This window comes from Bos mutus, chromosome 22 (assembly GCF_027580195.1).
Source record: "Bos mutus isolate GX-2022 chromosome 22, NWIPB_WYAK_1.1, whole genome shotgun sequence".
Taxonomy (NCBI): domain Eukaryota; kingdom Metazoa; phylum Chordata; class Mammalia; order Artiodactyla; family Bovidae; genus Bos; species Bos mutus.
The window spans coordinates 66588884-66606495 of record NC_091638.1 but is presented as its reverse complement, the minus strand read 5'-3'; the positions used below and the strand labels follow the sequence as shown (position 1 = coordinate 66606495).

At 49.1% G+C, this 17612-nt stretch overlaps 1 protein-coding gene across 4 annotated transcripts in view; it reads left to right on the top strand.

The window, feature by feature from the left end:
- The window catches only part of KDM2A (lysine demethylase 2A), a 91079-nt gene extending 75153 nt beyond the window's left edge, over positions 1–15926 (top strand). For 3 of the 4 annotated variants that reach the window (XM_070359789.1, XM_070359790.1, XM_070359792.1), the window contains 10 exons: positions 1880–1963; positions 3367–3636; positions 4154–4285; positions 5837–5926; positions 6139–6207; positions 8122–8834; positions 10681–10844; positions 11397–11555; positions 12123–12338; positions 12781–15926. In XM_070359789.1, the coding sequence (XP_070215890.1) occupies positions 1880–1963; positions 3367–3636; positions 4154–4285; positions 5837–5926; positions 6139–6207; positions 8122–8834; positions 10681–10844; positions 11397–11555; positions 12123–12338; positions 12781–12962 (2079 nt within the window). In that variant the 3' untranslated portion in view covers positions 12963–15926. The remainder of the gene's footprint in view (positions 1–1879; positions 1964–3366; positions 3637–4153; positions 4286–5836; positions 5927–6138; positions 6208–8121; positions 8835–10680; positions 10845–11396; positions 11556–12122; positions 12339–12780) is intronic. The other variant, XM_070359791.1, reaches the window with a different exon arrangement.
- Positions 15927–17612: the final 1686 nt, after the last annotated feature.

Sequence of the window (17612 nt, the reverse complement as noted above, 5' to 3'; positions counted from 1 at the left end):
GCCTTTCCGCACTCCACCCCCACTCCCTGTCCCAAACCCCCTCTGGTGAAGGGTGGTGGCTTCTTTATATGGTTTCTTGAAGGGCCTCAGCTGGAGTCTGCCTTTTTTGATGAAAGCAGGGCGTGCTTGGTTGTATGGCCCCAGTGAAATAGGGCTTGGAAGGAAATCTGCATTTCCCTCCACACCCACGCAGACCCTAGTAACTGAGTCGTGCCTCTGTGAACAGCTGCCCCCACACCCCACACCCTCCACCCCCGCCCCAACACAGACACAATTTACCCACCTACCCTTCCTTGTCCCCCACAGAAATCTAGCAGGTAGACTGCTTTTGGTGATAGTTAGGTCCCTGTTCTACTCTTGAACAATTGTGGATCTTTCTGTGCAGTCTGTTTTGCTGAAAGTGGAAAGTCCCTGTTTGTGGACAGTTCAGTGCTCTAGGGGCGGAGGAAATGGGCAGAGTCCTACTCCGCGGCAGCAGTGCGAAGTGGGGGAGGGGAACTCGCACTGCCTAGCACACATTTTGAATGGACCTGAATTTCTCACCCCAGGGAGATTGGGAGCGGGACGGAGCCTGGTCCCACGTGGCACCGCACCCCGCCTCTTCACCCCTACGCAGTGTGGTGCTAACGGGAGGCTCCAGAATAGGATGCCATAGCAACTCGAAGTAAATAAAACGTCTGCAGAGGAAATCAGTTTGGGGGAGGGAGAGAGGCATCTGGGGGACTTGGCAGAGGGACTTATCCTGGAGGAGCTTCGTGGGTACTAGTTAAAGGGTCTTTCTGAGTCCCAGCTCTGGATCCGGAGCGTGATCCTTAGGTTAAGGATGAAAAAGCTTCGTAGAGAAATGCTTCATGCTTCAAGAGTCCTGGTCTCTAGGCATAGAGCCCACAGGATTCTGAGAATGATTATTTAAAATGGCCCAGGCATGCTGGCCTGTCTAGGATCAAAAGTTTACTTTTTCTTGAAACAGTTGATATCCTGTATACATCTAAAGCAATCAGAAAGAATTGTGTGATTTGTCTTCTGGATTTGTGTGTGTGGGGGTGGTGGTGTTTTGTGGTTGCCATTGCTTTAGGGCTCATGAGGTCAGGTGAGGAGAGATTTCATTGTGCTAGAAGGTTTGGGACTGAGAAATTTCTGTCTAAAACATAAAAGATTTGTTTCAAAATAATAACCAGTGTGACTCACTTGAGTGGCAGTTTCTTACTGTAGAATTGTTCCTCGAGGCATTCAAACTGGATTGGCTAAAGGCATGAGAACTATTGCCCCTGAGATTGTTGCTGCCCCCTCTATAGGAATAAAGGCAAATAAGTGACCATGTGTGCATATGGGTACATGTGTGTGTGCATGTGGGTGTGAGGGAGAGAGATTTGAGAATGAGATTTCTTTAATCGGCCTTCGAAGAACGGAGTCCTGGGTTGAAATCAAGATGTTAAGACCCTGTTATTCGTATTAGCCAATCCTTTTTGTTATTTTTGCCAGTCGGTATTTGATAACGTCGACAGAATGAAGGAATTATTTTAAAATATGATGGTACTCGTTAGCTGGTATAGAAAAGTGAAGAGTTGATGTAAAGTTTTACTGTCATGTATAGAAGTATGTGACAACACTTGACAACGGTAGCCTGGTTACAGTGAGCACACAAAGTGCAGGGTTGGAAGCAAAGGTCAATGTAAAGTCCTGATAGTTTGAGTTCTCTTCCATCTTCTGTTTTGCAGCGGGTCTCTATATGAACGGAAAATGTCGAAAGTTGCCAGCCTGCTCTTCCCCTTGGTGCTTAGGGGAACTGAGGCTAAGTCTGTCTGGATGCTGTTAGGAGTGGTTGACTCTTTGTTCACTGTGTCTTTTCTTCCCCTCTTCTCTCCTGTCTCACCCTTAGGTTTTGCTGGAGGAACTTGCCAACAGTGATCCCAAGTTAGCCCTCACTGGAGTCCCTATAGTACAGTGGCCGAAAAGGGATAAGGTAAGAAACCATTCTTCAAGCCGCTGAAACATTTTGCTGGCTAACTATTACCATTCCAGGAAGAAAAAGAACAACCAGAGGCAGACAGGTTTTGGTGCATTAATGTGAACTGACAGAAAATCATTACTCAGTTCTGTTTTGACTCTTCAGTCAAGCTATCTTTGGAGGTGACTCTCTTAACAGACTGTCAAACTAGAAGACCTGCCTCCAAGTTCAGATGCCATCGTGTATATTTGTTCACCAGAGTGGATTGGTTCCTATCCTTCTGCCCCAGTGACTCAATTCTTTTTATAGATCTGATGTAAAATTAGTTAAAATAATTAGATATACATTTAAAAGGCTAGAACGTTTCTCCATTGGAGTGAGACCACACTCTGAAGGTTCCCCTTGATTTGGACTTTTCAGTATTGAATTGAGAAGGGACGAAAACAGCTACCCATTAGTTAATAGATTGTGGCTTATGAATTTTCATGTCCCTTCAGTCAGGTCCTATATAATTCTATCCCATATTGTCCTTTGTCAAGATCAGTCTTAGAATTCTGATCTTGGCTGTGAGTCTGGCAAATAAATTAGGCTCTTCTTTGTTTCCCAGCTACAACTTGCAGAGCCATCACATCCCAGGAACATTTAGGCAAAATATAAAGGTGTGTGTCTAAAATATGTCTTTGAAGAAGCACTTCCTCCTTCCTCAGTGCTTCTGTCCCACTTGGCTTCTGCTTGGCCACCTGGGGCTGCCGCAAAGCAGGTTAGTCCTTTCTGGCCCTGGCTGTTGAGTGTTTTGTGTCCAAAAAGTGTTTAAGGCGCAGTGGAAGTTAAAGAAGTGGAAGACACAGTCCTTGTTCTTAAAAAGATCACCAGCAAGGTAAAATACAGGTGCTAAAATTATAAGCGTATACCTGAGAAATTCATTCATGTTCAGCTGTTATTGGAGTGTCTGCTAGGTGCCAGAACTGTAGGGTTGAATTAGAATAATAAAGAATAAGACTTGTTGCTCCTTCAAGCAGTTTCCTGTCTTCTTCAGAAGTGTATTCGGAGTAATAATATTCAGGATAAGGAAATATTGGAGGGCCCCTGCAATGCCTTTGGCACATAGAAAGCTTCAGGGAAGGGCAGATCAACCGAGTGAGAGGGACGTGGCTGAAGTAGTCTGAAGGGATTGGCAAACTTTTTTTGTGAAGATAACGTGTAGGTAATAAATGTAATAAAGATGATAATTTTTTAAATTTTGCAGGCTATTCAATCTGTTGCAGTTTCTCAGTTCTGCCACTTCACCATGGACAAAACAAAAATGAGCATGGTTTTGTGCCAATAAGATTTTGTTTACAAAAACAGCCTGTGGGCGATTTGCCCTCAGGCCATATCATCATCTGCCCACTCCAGTCCTCACTGCTTTCTCTTTCCAGCTTAAATTCCCAACCCGGCCAAAGGTGCGGGTTCCTACTATCCCCATCACAAAGCCTCACACTATGAAACCAGCGCCGCGGTTAACACCTGTGCGCCCAGCCGCTGCTTCTCCCATCGTGTCTGGAGCCAGACGGAGACGAGTGCGATGTCGAAAATGCAAAGCCTGCGTGCAGGGAGAGTGTGGTGTTTGTCACTACTGCAGGGACATGAAGAAGTTTGGGGGGCCTGGTCGCATGAAGCAGTCCTGTGTTCTCCGGCAGTGCTTGGCAGTGAGTGATCTGCTGGGTAAAGAATATGGGGGAGGGGTGTGGTGCCGGGGGTGGGGCTGCAATATACATATAGTATAGACCCGCAGAGCTGGAAAGAAAAGATTCTGCTGTCTATGGCTTTTTTCATTTTGCCCCTTTTGTCTCTGGATTTAGAAGGAAGATGTCTGATATTTAACATAATCTAATTTTTGCCTAATTTTCAAATGAGAGACTAGTGTTTGAAGGACAGATCACTGCAGTCCGTTCCCTCTTTAAGTGGATTAGAAAGGAAGGACCTGGGAGGCCAAGGATAGGCCAACTGAAAATAAACTGATCCCTGTTGGTCTCTACTCAGCTGGTTGACTCTTCCTATCTTCCTTAGTCATTTTCCTGCCAAAACCTCTCTTCTCTCCACCTCATCTCCATTCTCTCTTAAGTGTTTACTGGAGAATTGCAGGAACCAAATTGTCCACCTTCAGTTAAAGGGAAGCTGAATGATAAGGATCTAAGCTTGGTTTCTGTCTTTGTCCTCTTATAGCCCAGACTGCCTCACTCTGTCACATGTTCCCTCTGTGGAGAGGTGGATCAAAATGAGGAGACACAGGACTTTGAGAAGAAACTCATGGAATGCTGTATCTGCAATGAGATTGTTCATCCTGGCTGCCTCCAGGTGAGGAGAGGCCTAAGGGGCCCATGAGGTAACAGAGTGTCTCAAGACTCTGAGTGGAGCAGAGGAGAGTGGGACATCTGTCACAAGGGGCTGCTGAGGGTCACAGAGGGGTCTAACATCTGTTCTTGATTCAGTGTCTATATTCAGTGTTGGGGACCGTACTAGACCCTGAGGCTAAACTAGTACAGAAAATAGTCTTGGTTTCTGCTCTCATGGAGCTTACAGGCTGGCCTTGGTGGGTATGTTTGGAGTCCCCAGTCATCGTGGAATAGCGTAATTTTGGAATGCCTCACATTTTTAAAGTGTCTCTATTACATACTTCATTGTGTCCGTGGGTTATTAGTTCCTGAAAGATGGTGAGAGTAATACTGTCAGCTGACGTTTAGTGTGTGTTGAGTCTGTGTCAGGCTCTGTGCATACCTGGGGTAGTGCACTACCCCAGGTAACAATAGGAATTCTGTGGGAATCCAGTGTTTAGAATTATGGGCGTACACTGCTAAAGGCCCGGGTTCCATCCCTGGTTGGGAACTACGATCCCACAAGCCACACAACACAGCTTGGCAAAAAAAAAAGGGGGGGGGGTAATGAGGTTTAAGCCTTAACCTCAGATATTGAGTCAACTCTTCTATCATGGACCTTGGGCTGAGGTGTGTTCAAAAGCTCCCCAAGAGATTCTAATGTGCAGCCAGAATGGAGAAGCACAGTTTTATATGACTCCTCATTTAATCTTGAAGACAACTCTGTGAAATTGGGTCTATCTTAGATTTTCTGTAAATCTAAATTACATTGGTTGGTGCTGGTACTTTCTTGGTCTTTCTGAAGGTGTCAACTATGTCATGACTGCCACCTGGCTGACAATGATTATATAAGACACTGTTAATTGTGAGAAGCAGCCCAGTTTCAGACAATTCAAATGTGAAAAAATACGTATCTTGGATTTGATAAAATAGGGTATAAAATAGGGTATTATCATCATCATGATGACAATGGTTGGTACAAAGTGTTTACTACATGCCACACATTTTTCTAAGCATTTTATATAATATTTAATCCATTTAATCCTCACCATTACCATGTAAGGTGGATATTGTTATTTATCCTCACCCAACAGTTGAGCCATAGAGACCTGGTTACTAGTCTCCAAACCAAAGCCATAACTGCATCATAACCATTATGCCCCACACTCAAGATCATACTGGCACCATTCCTGTATGTTCACTTCCTTTTACAGAGTGGCATGGGACCCTCAGGAGAAGGTATGTGTCAGAGGAAGAGACTCCAGATTGGCTCAGACTCTTGGGAATCTTCTCTTGAAGGCTAAATTTGATCAGAGTGAGGGTGGCCAGTATCCCACTGGCTGAGAGTGAGGCCAAATGGCTCTTGATTTTGTTTTTTTTTTTCCTCCCCTGTAGACCAGTGGGTTTAGGAGTGAGTAACTCTTTCCAACCCTATGTCTGTGTTACTGTTTGATAAAAGAAACTTAAGAGACAGATTGGGTTTTGTCTGTTTCTTAAATGAGACAGATTTTTAATAACCTCTCTCTGCCTGTAGATGGATGGAGAGGGGTTGCTTAATGAGGAATTGCCAAATTGCTGGGAGTGTCCAAAGTGCTACCAAGAGGACAGCTCAGAAAAAGCCCAGGTAAGGGAACGTTTCCAGTCTCGCACTGTGAGAAGGAAGCAAGTGTCAAGTTTAGAAATAACGTTTGCCTTTGCATGTTTTTTCTGACCCAGGAGATTATTTTTTTGTTTGTTTGTTATCTTTTTTCCCCTTTGTTTAGCTATTTTTGAGTTGTGAATTTTGTTTTTTTGCATTATTGAATATTGTTCCCCCGGGACTCTGCAAATTCCCAGTGTTCTTCTACACCCTGGGGCCCTTGGAAAAGAGGAGCCACAGCCAGGCTGTTTGAGGAGGGAAATGAGGTGAGCATGGTCTGTGAGGAATGAAACTTGAGGGGAGGCAGCGACCTGAGTCAGCTGGTACATACAGTCGTACCCTAGAGTTTCCAGTTGCACGGGTTCACATTTTTGTCTGCTTCACCTTTGTGGCACAAAGTCCTGCCCTTGTGCCCAGTTGTGTCCTACAGAGGCAGTCCCTCTTCTGGAGAGAACCAGTGCCGTCACCTTGGCCCCAAGCTACTATGGTTGCTTGTCAGTAGCCACCAGTAATGTCAGAGGGCCAGAAGGACTGGTCTCTCAGGCCAGGAAGACACGATCTGCTAAGGGCATGCACAGAGGCGGCCATTGACCTCAGGCCAGTCATCATGCTCTGGCGGTCTCCTCCAGGTACCCTGTACAGGAGAGTAGGAACACGTTTCCTTGTTTCTTTTGGTTTTTTTTTTTCCTATTTCTTCCCACTCAGGCACTGAGGTCATTGAACTTCTCAGTCTAAATAGGTCTGAGGACACGGATTTCTGGAGTTGACGAGTGCTAGAGTTCTCATTGGAGAAGGCAGTGGCACCCACTCCAGTGCTCTTGCCTGAAGAATCCTATGGACGGAGGAGCCTGGTAGCTGCAGTCCATGGGGTCACTAAGAGTCGGACATGACTGAGCGACTTTACTTTCACTTTTCACTTTCATGCGTTGGAGAAGGAAATAGCAACCTAATCCAGTGTTCTTGCCTGGAGAATCACAGGGAAGGTGGAGCCTGGTGGGCTGCCGTCTATGGGGTCACACAGAGTCTGACACGACTGAAGCAATTTAGCAGCAGCAGGGTTATCATTTCAAGTTCTTCTAACTAGCAGCAGGTTCTTGTAGTAGTAACTTTTACTTTTGTCTTCTTCACTGGTGGTGGTGGTGGGTGCTTGCTGTAGCAGACAGGTTGGCAGATACTATATTTAGTGTTACCTTCTAATGCCTTATAAAAGCCAGCATCCAAAAGTTGCTTGTTCTCTTTCAGCCACAGTGATCTAAGAATATAAGGAGAAAAGGGAGCAGAATAGTTGCAGAGGGACATAGAACATCTCCTTAAGGGAGTCTGACCTGCTGCTTTGATACTCAGTGGAACATGGTGGTCAGGCTTCATTGCATCATAGCCAAGGTGGGCTCCAGGAAGGGACAGGGGACCAGAGAGCACAGGTGGCAGAGGGTGAGGTGTGCTTTTATTGTGGGATACTGGCTTCACCAAACTCGAATTCCTCATTTTCATCCTGAGGAGATTCCTCCAGGAGCAGTGTGGCTTCTCATTCTAGGCTTAATCTCTCACCTGTGGTTGGTCTCACGGGACAGCACGGGGTGCTGAGTAGAAACAGCCTGGCAGGGTCACACTCAGACCCTGTATAGGGCTAAAAGTCAGTAGGTTTACTGCTATCAGAATCTGCATCCTAGTTCAAACGTGTATATTTAGACTGTTTTTCTTCCAGCAGAAGCGTCTCTTGGGTGAAGAGCTGAATTAGAGGCAGAATTTAAAATGGTCAGATTGCGTAGGGGTAGGAGTTGCAGCCTCTTTAAAGGATTTCTTTACCCAGAGAATTATAACTAAAAAGTTGGGACAGGAAATGAGTAAGGCAGGCTTTGGAATCATGTTGCTCAAATGTGGATCCCATTCCTCTGTACTTGGACACAGGCCTTTCTGTCACAGGTAGATTTCCCAAGCAACTTATTTTGAGGGTTTTGCTCTATAATCAGCTGCCTTGATCACAGATGTGAGCTCAGTTACAGTCTGGTTTGCAGACAGTGAGATGACCACCCTGCAGCACACACAGGTCCCTCCCCCATAGAAAAGCAGCAGCCTGCCCTCTGCTAGTCCCCGAGAGCAGCAGAGAGGCTGACCCGGTAAGTGCAGAGGGTCTTGAAGAAAGGAGACACTGACACGGCATTTGCGGGCCTGTTTTGCAGAAGCGGAAAATGGAAGAGAGTGACGAAGAAGCCGTGCAAGCCAAAGTCCTCCGGCCCCTGCGGAGCTGCGACGAGCCCCTCACGCCCCCACCTCACTCGCCCACCTCCATGCTGCAGCTCATCCACGACCCGGCCTCCCCCCGGGGCGTGGTGACTCGGTCATCCCCTGGGGCCGGCCCCAGCGACCACCACAGTGCCAGCCGCGATGAGCGCTTCAAACGGCGGCAGTTGCTGCGGCTGCAGGCCACAGAGCGCACCATGGTACGGGAAAAGGAGAACAATCCCAGCGGCAAAAAGGAGCTGTCTGAAGTTGAGAAAGCCAAGATCCGGGGATCGTACCTCACTGTCACGCTGCAGAGGCCCACCAAAGAGCTCCACGGGACATCCATTGTGCCCAAGCTGCAGGCCATCACGGCCTCCTCTGCCAACCTTCGCCATTCCCCCCGTGTGCTGGTCCAGCACTGCCCAGCCCGAACCCCCCAGCGCGGGGATGAGGAGGGGCTGGGGGGAGAGGAGGAGGACGAGGAGGAGGAGGAGGAGGAAGATGACAGTGCAGAGGAGGGGGGTGCGGCCAGGCTGAATGGCCGGGGCAGTTGGGCTCAGGATGGAGACGAAAGCTGGATGCAGCGGGAGGTCTGGATGTCTGTCTTCCGCTACCTCAGCCGCAGAGAACTTTGTGAATGTATGCGAGTGTGCAAGACGTGGTATAAATGGTGAGCAGGGCTACAGGGATCAGGCACAGGGGTATGGGCGTAGGTGGCAGCTTTCCATGTGAGAACAGCATGTGTCTTGGCTCCTGGAGGCTGGTTGGGCCCTAAAGGATTAAATCCACCCAGTCTGTTTCCCAGACACAGGGGTCCTCTTGAAAGATGTGGCAGGCCGTGCCTGCAGGTGTCATCAGGGAAATCTGGCCCTTGGCCCCTTCTCCCTGCTCTGTACTTTCCCGTCTTTCCTTACTGGACTTTGAATGGATTTGTACCTTGGGGCTTGGGGGTGGGTACGGTGTGTCCTAAAACTTCGGAGTCATGATCCCCCTGCCCCCAGTTAGTTGAACACATCATGCATTTGTTACGCCAGTCACTCCTGGGGCTGGGGACACAGACGACTGCTCTTACACCCCTGCCCCATTACGTCTCCATCTCCTGAGAAAGGTATACGTGCTTTTCAGAAACTTTGCAGGTGCTCACAGGCTCACAGTTTTCCACAGTTCTAATTCTCATACTCTAAACCTAGGCCAGAATACCTTTCTCCAGCAAGCAAGGTTCAGTTTTGAGGCTTCCTGAGACTTTGTTGTCCTTCTTAGTGAAACCTGTCATTTCTTCTCAAGTTAGACATTAAGACCTAAGGGAGCATCCCTAGAGGTGATGAACAAAGATTTCCATTGGACACTGTTTTTCCTTAACTTCCTAAACCCTAGGATAAATCCTTTATATCTGGGTCAAATCCTGTTACGGTCGTTTTCAAAGTGTGATGCCCAAACCAGTGTCATACCTGGGACCTTGTTAGAAACGCAGGTTTTCAGGGCATATCTCAGACCTGCTGATCAGGACCTTGAGGGTGGGGCTGGGCAATCTGTTTTTAATAAATTCTCCACCAGAGGATTCTGATACACATTAAAAATTTGAGGTCCAGGGCTCTTGTTTTTGCCATACAAGTTTCACGTGCCCTGGGTGAAGTTTTCAGTCTCTAAGTGAAGACGCCATTGTTGCAACCATGAGTTTATGTCCCAAATCTGCATTGACATGTGACCTCCAGATTCTCCTGATACTTTTGTCTTTGTAGGGCTCAGTGGTGGCTCTGTCCCTCAGTTTCTAGGCCGAGCCACATAAGACTCCCATTATATGCCATCTCCTCTTGCCCTGCCAGCCAGACGCTGAGCCAGGCTGGGCTGTAAAATATTAAAGAGAAGCCGCGTGTTGCAGTGCTATTTGTGGCCTGTGGATTTGTCGCGGAAAGGCAGGCCTCTCCCTTTCTGTTCTGATGTAGACTGGCTAGAAAAAGTAAAGATAGCACTGAGGCAGAAACCTAAGGGTGGTGGAGGACTCTCCAGGCCTGATTTTAATAAAGAGCCTCTTGCGACCTGATAATGAAATGGGCTCTTTCTGGAGTTCAAGGCACAATGAGCTGGATGTGCCAAGTAGCACCACTCTGCGTCTCAGGCGGCTGGGAGAGACTTTGAGGAGAGTAGAGGGAAACCTAGTAACTTCTAGCAGTAAGAAGTCAAGAAATTTTTTTAATGTTCCTTTGTATACACTTTGGTGGGAGCCATACCATTTTAATGCAAATGAGGGGTTATAGTATATTGTTTTACTGTGTGTCCCTGACAGTCGCTCTGTGCTCTCAACCTGGCCAAAGTAAATTGGGGTGGACTGGTCAAGTAATCTCTCTTCGCTGAGGCAGGAAATGGCAAGGCATGATCCTTATATGCATGAAGAAGCATCTAGGGAGGGAGATCTCCAAGGCTCTGCTTTTCCCAGAAGCCTCCAGCAGCCTGTGGTGAAGTTCCTCTGACAAGGGATGTGAGGTCTTGACAGCTGGTTCTCTTTCCTTCTGTTACAGGTGCTGCGACAAGAGACTTTGGACAAAAATTGACTTGAGTAGGTGTAAGGCTATTGTACCCCAGGCTCTCAGTGGCATCATCAAGAGGCAGCCAGTTAGCCTTGACCTCAGTTGGACCAACATCTCCAAAAAACAGCTGACATGGCTCGTCAATAGGCTGCCAGGTGAGCAGGCCCGTGCTGTCCTTCCAGGGGCCCAGGGCTGGCGGGGAAAGCTGCATTATTGGCAGTGCTATTTAGAATTGCTTTCGGGCAATTTAGGGCAACAGTCTGTGCCATCGTTGCCTTTCTGCTTGGCAAGAAACCTGGCCGGTCCCACCTTAACTGCCAGTCCCCAGGGTGCCACTGTGGGCTGGCGGGTCAGGTGCTACCGCCAGCTCTGCAGGTCTTCTCGGTGTAGTCTCTGAAGAGAGGATTTGAGTTAAGATGTCGCCTTGATTAGCCCCTTGTAAGGATTCCCTTAAGCACTTTGAGGTCTTAGAAGTCACACACACTTGTTACTCTGCTGGAAACCAAGCAATCCATTTTACCACCAGAGTTAGATGTAGTTTAGGAGGGCAAAGAAGTTTTTGAGCAGGATTACTAGAATAAGTTTAGGATATGGTCCCTTCCTCCATTCGGCTGGGGATCTGTTTACCTTGGTCAGATCAGCTGGTAGTTGAGGCTTTGGACAGCTGGTAGAGTGTGTTACTGCATGTCTGTCTCCTTCCGTTGCAGGACTGAAAGACCTCCTCCTAGCAGGCTGCTCCTGGTCTGCAGTCTCTGCCCTCAGCACCTCCAGCTGCCCCCTTCTCAGGACCCTTGATCTTCGGTGGGCAGTAGGAATCAAGGACCCTCAAATTCGGGACTTGCTGACTCCACCGGCGGATAAACCGGGTATGCTCTAGGCCTGACTTCCCTGTGCTCCTTTCAGCATTCCCAGAAGCTCAGGTAGTCCCAGAAGTGACACTGTTGAAAAGTAGAAAAGTGGAAGTTGAAAACAGGACGATGGACTATGTACAAGTACAGTTAACTATTTACAGATAGCTACCTGCAAAGAAAGGAGTAAGTCCGTTTTGTGGGTCAGTGGAGTTTGGGGGTTAGAGAGTATAAGCCTGAGGAAGTCTGGGAAGGCATCATGGTTGAGGTGGAACGTTGAAGCCTGTTTCCCTGATGGTCTAGAAAAGTGTGGGAGTGTGGGAAGGAGAGGAGCATTCCACACATACCCCTTTGCTGTGTGAGTGAGGCACAATCCAGCAGCTGGGAAGAAAGAAAACGTGTTTGGTTTCCTGGAAACGGCCCCCACACACTGCTCGCTCCCTGAAGGCAGGGCTGGGTGTGGGCAGTTCTGCTTGTTAACCCCTGCACAGCCCAGCCAGCAAATATCCATGACTGAAGCTGCCTGCAGCTTGAGCTGAACTAGAGTTAAGGGTCTGGATCTAGGTCCTTCTCTTGCCTGTGCAGGCCAGGACAATCGCAGCAAGCTCCGGAACATGACCGACTTCCGGCTGGCAGGCCTTGACATCACAGACGCCACGCTTCGTCTCATCATTCGCCACATGCCCCTCCTGTCTCGACTCGACCTCAGTCACTGCAGCCACCTGACAGACCAGTCCTCCAATCTGCTCACCGCTGTTGGGTCTTCCACTCGTTACTCCCTCACAGAGCTCAACATGGCAGGTATGGCACTGCCATGTTCTGTGACAGATGGTCCCCTGCCCTTTGGAAGCCCAGCCCTTCTTGAAGTTTGACCAGTAGAACAGAAAGAACATGGGCTGTTGACTAAACCGTGTTAATTCGTTTCCTCACATGTGGACAAGACATGGAACTCTGTTCCTTTTGTAACTGGTGGGGACCAAGGCCTTGAGCAGTTGTCAGGTGCCTAAGAATACAGCCAGCACCCAGCTGCAGGTTGGGCAGCTTTGCAGTGCAGGGAGTACGGTGGCAGGGGCCTTCCGAGGCTGCCGTGCTGATGGCATATCTGGTCTCTGAGCCAGGTAGTTACGGGGAAAAGAGGGACTTTTGTTTAGCCTTTTGAGGAAAGCTGGGGAATTGAGCGTCAGAAGCAGGCTCCTTTGAGTGTGTGTACGCAGCATTGTCCTTGTGGTCACTTTCCCCACAGGTTGCAATAAACTGACAGACCAGACCCTGATCTACCTACGGCGCATCGCCAACGTCACCTTGATCGACCTTCGAGGATGCAAGCAGATCACTCGAAAAGCCTGCGAGCACTTCATCTCAGACTTGTCCATCAACAGTCTGTACTGCCTGTCTGACGAGAAGCTGATACAGAAGATCAGCTAAGACACACCCAGCCCAGACTGAACAGGAAACCGATCTTCCCCCTGACTCCCCAGCCAGGAGAGCCTCTCTCCCCGCCCCTGCACGGGCTCCGAGGCCAGCGTCACACTCCCTCTCTGCTCTCCTGTCCCTTGAGCCCTCCCCTTACAGTCAGGGCAGAGAGAGGGGTGGACCCCAGGCTTACCGGCCTGTTCCTCTCCCTCCTAAGAAGGGAGTAGCAAATTGATCCAAGGGGAAAGCGCAGGCTGTGTGCTGTCACAGTGCCTGCTTGCTTGCTCACCCGCCCACTCACTCGTCGGCCAGGAGGCCGGGTTCTCACTTTGGGGTGTCTGTGCAGCCATCACCTGCACTGGGCCCTGGGGCCCTCCTCCCCCCATCCATGGTCCCCAGCAGTGCCTGGTTCTGAGCAAACTCCCAGGGAAGAAAGCGGCCCTGTCTCCGTGGCCAGGTTCTCCTCGTGGTGTCCAGTGCGTGTCTCTCCTCCGTCACACTCTCCCGACTTACGCAGGAGGGGCCAGTGGCCCCAGGAAGGCCAGACCCATGCAGATCACACTGGTGCTGTTGAGGTGTCCACACCTCTTGTCTGTGTCTGTGCTCTCCCTCCTCTCCTTGTAGCTTGATCCTGTCCGATGCTCACGGTAGTTCACAGAATGAGGTTCCCCCACCCCAGACTTTCCTGCTAGTTTCTATGAAGTCCTTGTTGCACTTATTGGGGTTGAGGCTCTTCAGAGGAGCTGGAACTGTCTACCCCAGGGACACCCAATTTTACTGCTTCCCAGGCAGATCCTGAGACAGGCACCGTCTCCCCATCCCTTCCCTCTTTGGCCTGCCCTACCCTTTTTCACACTTTCCTTTATTCCCACCTGAATAGGGCTTTCCCTAGATGTCTATCCTCAGAGGGAGCAGCCTGTCTCCCCCAGCTGGGGGGTCAGAGAACTAGGCCAAGTCCCCACCTGCCCCTGGGCAGGCTCCAGGCCTCGGGTCCTGTAGCCATCCGAGCCCACGCCTGTGTCTAGCCTCAGCGGCTCACTGATCCGGCGCCTTCGGAGGGGTGGGGAGTCCTGCTTAGAAGCCAGTCACCTGCCCTCTGCCTGCAGCCATGGAAGGGGGTGTGCATGTGCCTCTGTGTGTGTGGCTGAGTGTATTAAGCGTGTGTATGGAGGGAAGGAGGGGAGCCTGGCGTCTCCCGCTCCACTGCCCTGTGTCGAGCCCCATCAGCTGCCCCCTCTTACTTTGCATTGAACGGCCTGTCCAAAGATCCTCTCTCTAGGGCAGCAGAGAGCTTTTTGCACTTTAAAAAAAAAAAAAAAATGGAACGAAAGGTCGGGATTTCTTTTGGGTCAATATTTAAGTGTGTGAGGAGATGCTCAGTAGCAGCAGCCTGTGGCAAGAGCTGATAAACGATAGACGCGGGTTTGCACTCCGCTCCCCATCCGAAAGGAAGGCGATAGCACAACCTTGCCCCACCATCTGGAACCCAGCCCATCCCCTCCCGGCCCCTTTCCTGTAGCCCAGCCTCAGGCTCTCCTCCTCCTGAAGCCCTGTGGGGGAGGGGAAGGAGCCCAGGCACCTGGGGTCTGAAGTGTGAGCCACCCCAAGGAGAGACGCCACGTGCCCCCTTGCCACTTCCAAAGCAATAGAGGCAGAGGGGCTCCCTCTTTGCCACCTAGCCCAGCTTTGACCCTGGCATTGACTGGCCTCCTGAGAGAAAATTGGGTCTTGGGAGGGGGTGGCATTGTGTCGGTTTCTTCCAATCTGCTGATTCTCTTGCTGCACCTTAAAAGCAGCAGTCTGCTCCCCTGACCCTCTGCCCCTTCCATTGGTCTCCAGGCCTCAGCCACCTGGGGCTGAAACCTTGAGGAAATGCCAGTGACTTATTCCAGAGTGCCTCAGTTAGGGGAACTTCTCTGTCAAGAACCCTGGGTATTGAGCAAAAACCTTATTAATGTTATTGTTAATGACCTATAATTGGAAGCTTCCTGCCTTTTTTCGGTTGCTCCTGTGGAAAATACTGAAAAGATGACTTTGTTTTGCTTTCTTGTCTTTTTATAAAAGGGGAGGTGGAGAGACCCCCTCAGAGCAGGGATTGTTCCGGGAGAGTGCCTCTGACTTTGGGACATCTCACCCATAGAGATTTCCAAGCTGATGGTTTGTTTTGGGCTTTGGCTTTTATTTTTGTTGTTTTGCGTTTGGAAAAATGAGCATTTTTACTGCGCACGTAAGTCGGTGAGAGGAAAAGGGAACCCAGGAATGGCAGCCAGTGGGCTTTGCTGGGCTTCCCTTTCTCTGGAACTGTGAGGGAGAAAATGGTTTTTAGAGGTGAGGGTTGGTCTGTGTGGAGGACAGAAATGTCTCTCTTTGGGGACAGAGGAACCCGGGAGTTCCACCAAATTTCCTGCCATCTGCTCGTAGACACAGCCTTGCCAGGAGAGCCTGCCCTCCGCAGACCACAGGACCAGACACCCTGCCTCCATCTTTCCAAGCACCGGGGCGAAAAACCACAAAGGAAAGGAAGAAAATTTATATATATATATATATATAATATAAAATCACTTGGTGATTAAAAAAAAATAACTGCTCCATAAATAAAACTCCTAAAGTCACTATGTTTAAAGGGTTTGGTTGTGTTTTTGTTTTCCGAGAAATATTGTAAATATATATTTTTTTGTTGCTGGTTTAGAGTCAATCTCCAATGTTGTGCTAAAAAAAAAAAATGTAAGCATTAAGAGGACAAGTCACGCTATCTCAGTTGACACATTGGGGTTATTCGGGGCCAGGGAAAGGAGGAAAGCTAGGCGGACTTTTGTTTTCTAAACGTTCTCCACTATTGGTTTTACAAAGAGCAAGGACATCTTTCCTCTGACATATGGGAATGGGAGATATTTGTGTAATAAAAATTTTTAAAACAAAAAAAGAAATAGCCTCCAGTGGGAAATATTTTTATTTGGGTTTTTTGTTTTTTTTTTTTTTAAATAAAAAGGCTTTCAAAACCAAAACAAAAATACCAAAAACTTTTCTGCCTTGGTGTGTGTGTGTGCGTGCATGAGAAAGAGGAAGTCTGGAGGTGCTGCAGCCTCTCCCCCCACCCCCCACCAGCCCCGCAGTTCCTCCCCCATCCCTGAGTGGCAACGGAAGTGCTGTGTGCTTCTGTGACTTGCTTTGCCTTCTTTTTTTTTAATGTCTGAAAGCAGCACTTGCTTAAATTTTACAGCATCAAAGGGAACTTTTTAATAGATGTGGAAATTTAGGCATAGGATTACCTGATCCCGACTCCTCCCCACAAGGCGGTGCCTGGAGAGGTGCTGCAGAGTTCTTGGGGAGAGCTGGAAGGACTGTGTGGTGCTCCCCTATGTACAGGCCTGAGGATTTCTATTCTGGCCATCCCTGGAGAGCCAGTAGCCAAGGCCACGGCCAACCTCCACCCACTGCAGCTACAGAACAAGCCTCTCAAGGACAGTGCCTGCTCGAGGCCACCAAGAAAGGTCTGTATCCGGCTCCATCGGCATTTGTCCCACTGGGTCCTGCCTGTTGAGTACAAGCTTCCAGCGTTTAGACGAGTGTCCTGCATGCTGCCCGCTGTTGACCTCAGACCTGACTGTGCCATCTCAGGAGAGCTGAGGTGATGCCCAGGAGGTCCCAAGAAGGCTCGCATCTCTCCCTTAAGGGATCTGGGGGGCTCCTGCCCATCCTCCTCGCCGAGCTGTTAAGGACCATCTCCAATTCTGTGCATCCTGGAAGAGGGATCCTGGACAGTCAGCCGATTCCATTTCCCGAGGATGGCTGCGATTGTGGCCGTTTTTGACGTTGGCCAAGGAAGGCAGAGTGTCTATTATGCCTTCTAAACATCACAGAAACCCATCTACCTCTTTATAACTTCATGCCTGCCACCCTAGTTGAAGCTACCATTTTCCAGAACCTTGACTCCAGCAAGAGCCCTGAGACTTCTCAGCCTGCAGTCCAACCCCCATCTGCCTTGTTGGCAGCCAGAACATTTCTTTTAGATTTGACTACTCTACTTAAAACCCATCAGTGTGTTTGTCTCAGGATACGTTCTCAAGCTCCCTCATCATTTATCCCTCCTCTCTGGGCTTCCCTGATGGCTCAGTGGTAAAGAATCTACCTGCCAGTGAGGAAGTGCAACCCACTCCAGTTTTCTTGCCTGAGAAATCCCATGGACAGAGGAGCCTGGCAGGCTATACTATAGTCCATGGGGTTTCAAAAGAGTCGGACATAACTTAGCAACTAACAACTCCTCTCCACCCTTATAACTAACTCCACTGTCTCTGGGCCTTTGCTGGTACACCTTCCATACACCTTCCGTATACAGGAATCAAGCTGTCATGTGTAACTCTCCAGGGTCATGTGCCACTGACCTCTGCATCACTAGCCACCGTCATCTGTAAAAGGAGAAGCACCGGGCTGGCGGTAGGTGCTTCCAAGAGGCCTTGAACAGGCACCTCTGTAGCCCCCAGGGTTGCCGCGTTCAGTGGGTGTCACTTCACCACAACTATGAAAACCTATCCTCCTTCACCTTTTCCTCCAGAAGCCCTTCCTGTTTCTCCTCCAATCAGAAGGGATTAACCTGGACATTCTGTATACCTTTCACAGGCAACAAAATAAAAACAGCGGGCATCTACTGAGCCTGTGTGTTGA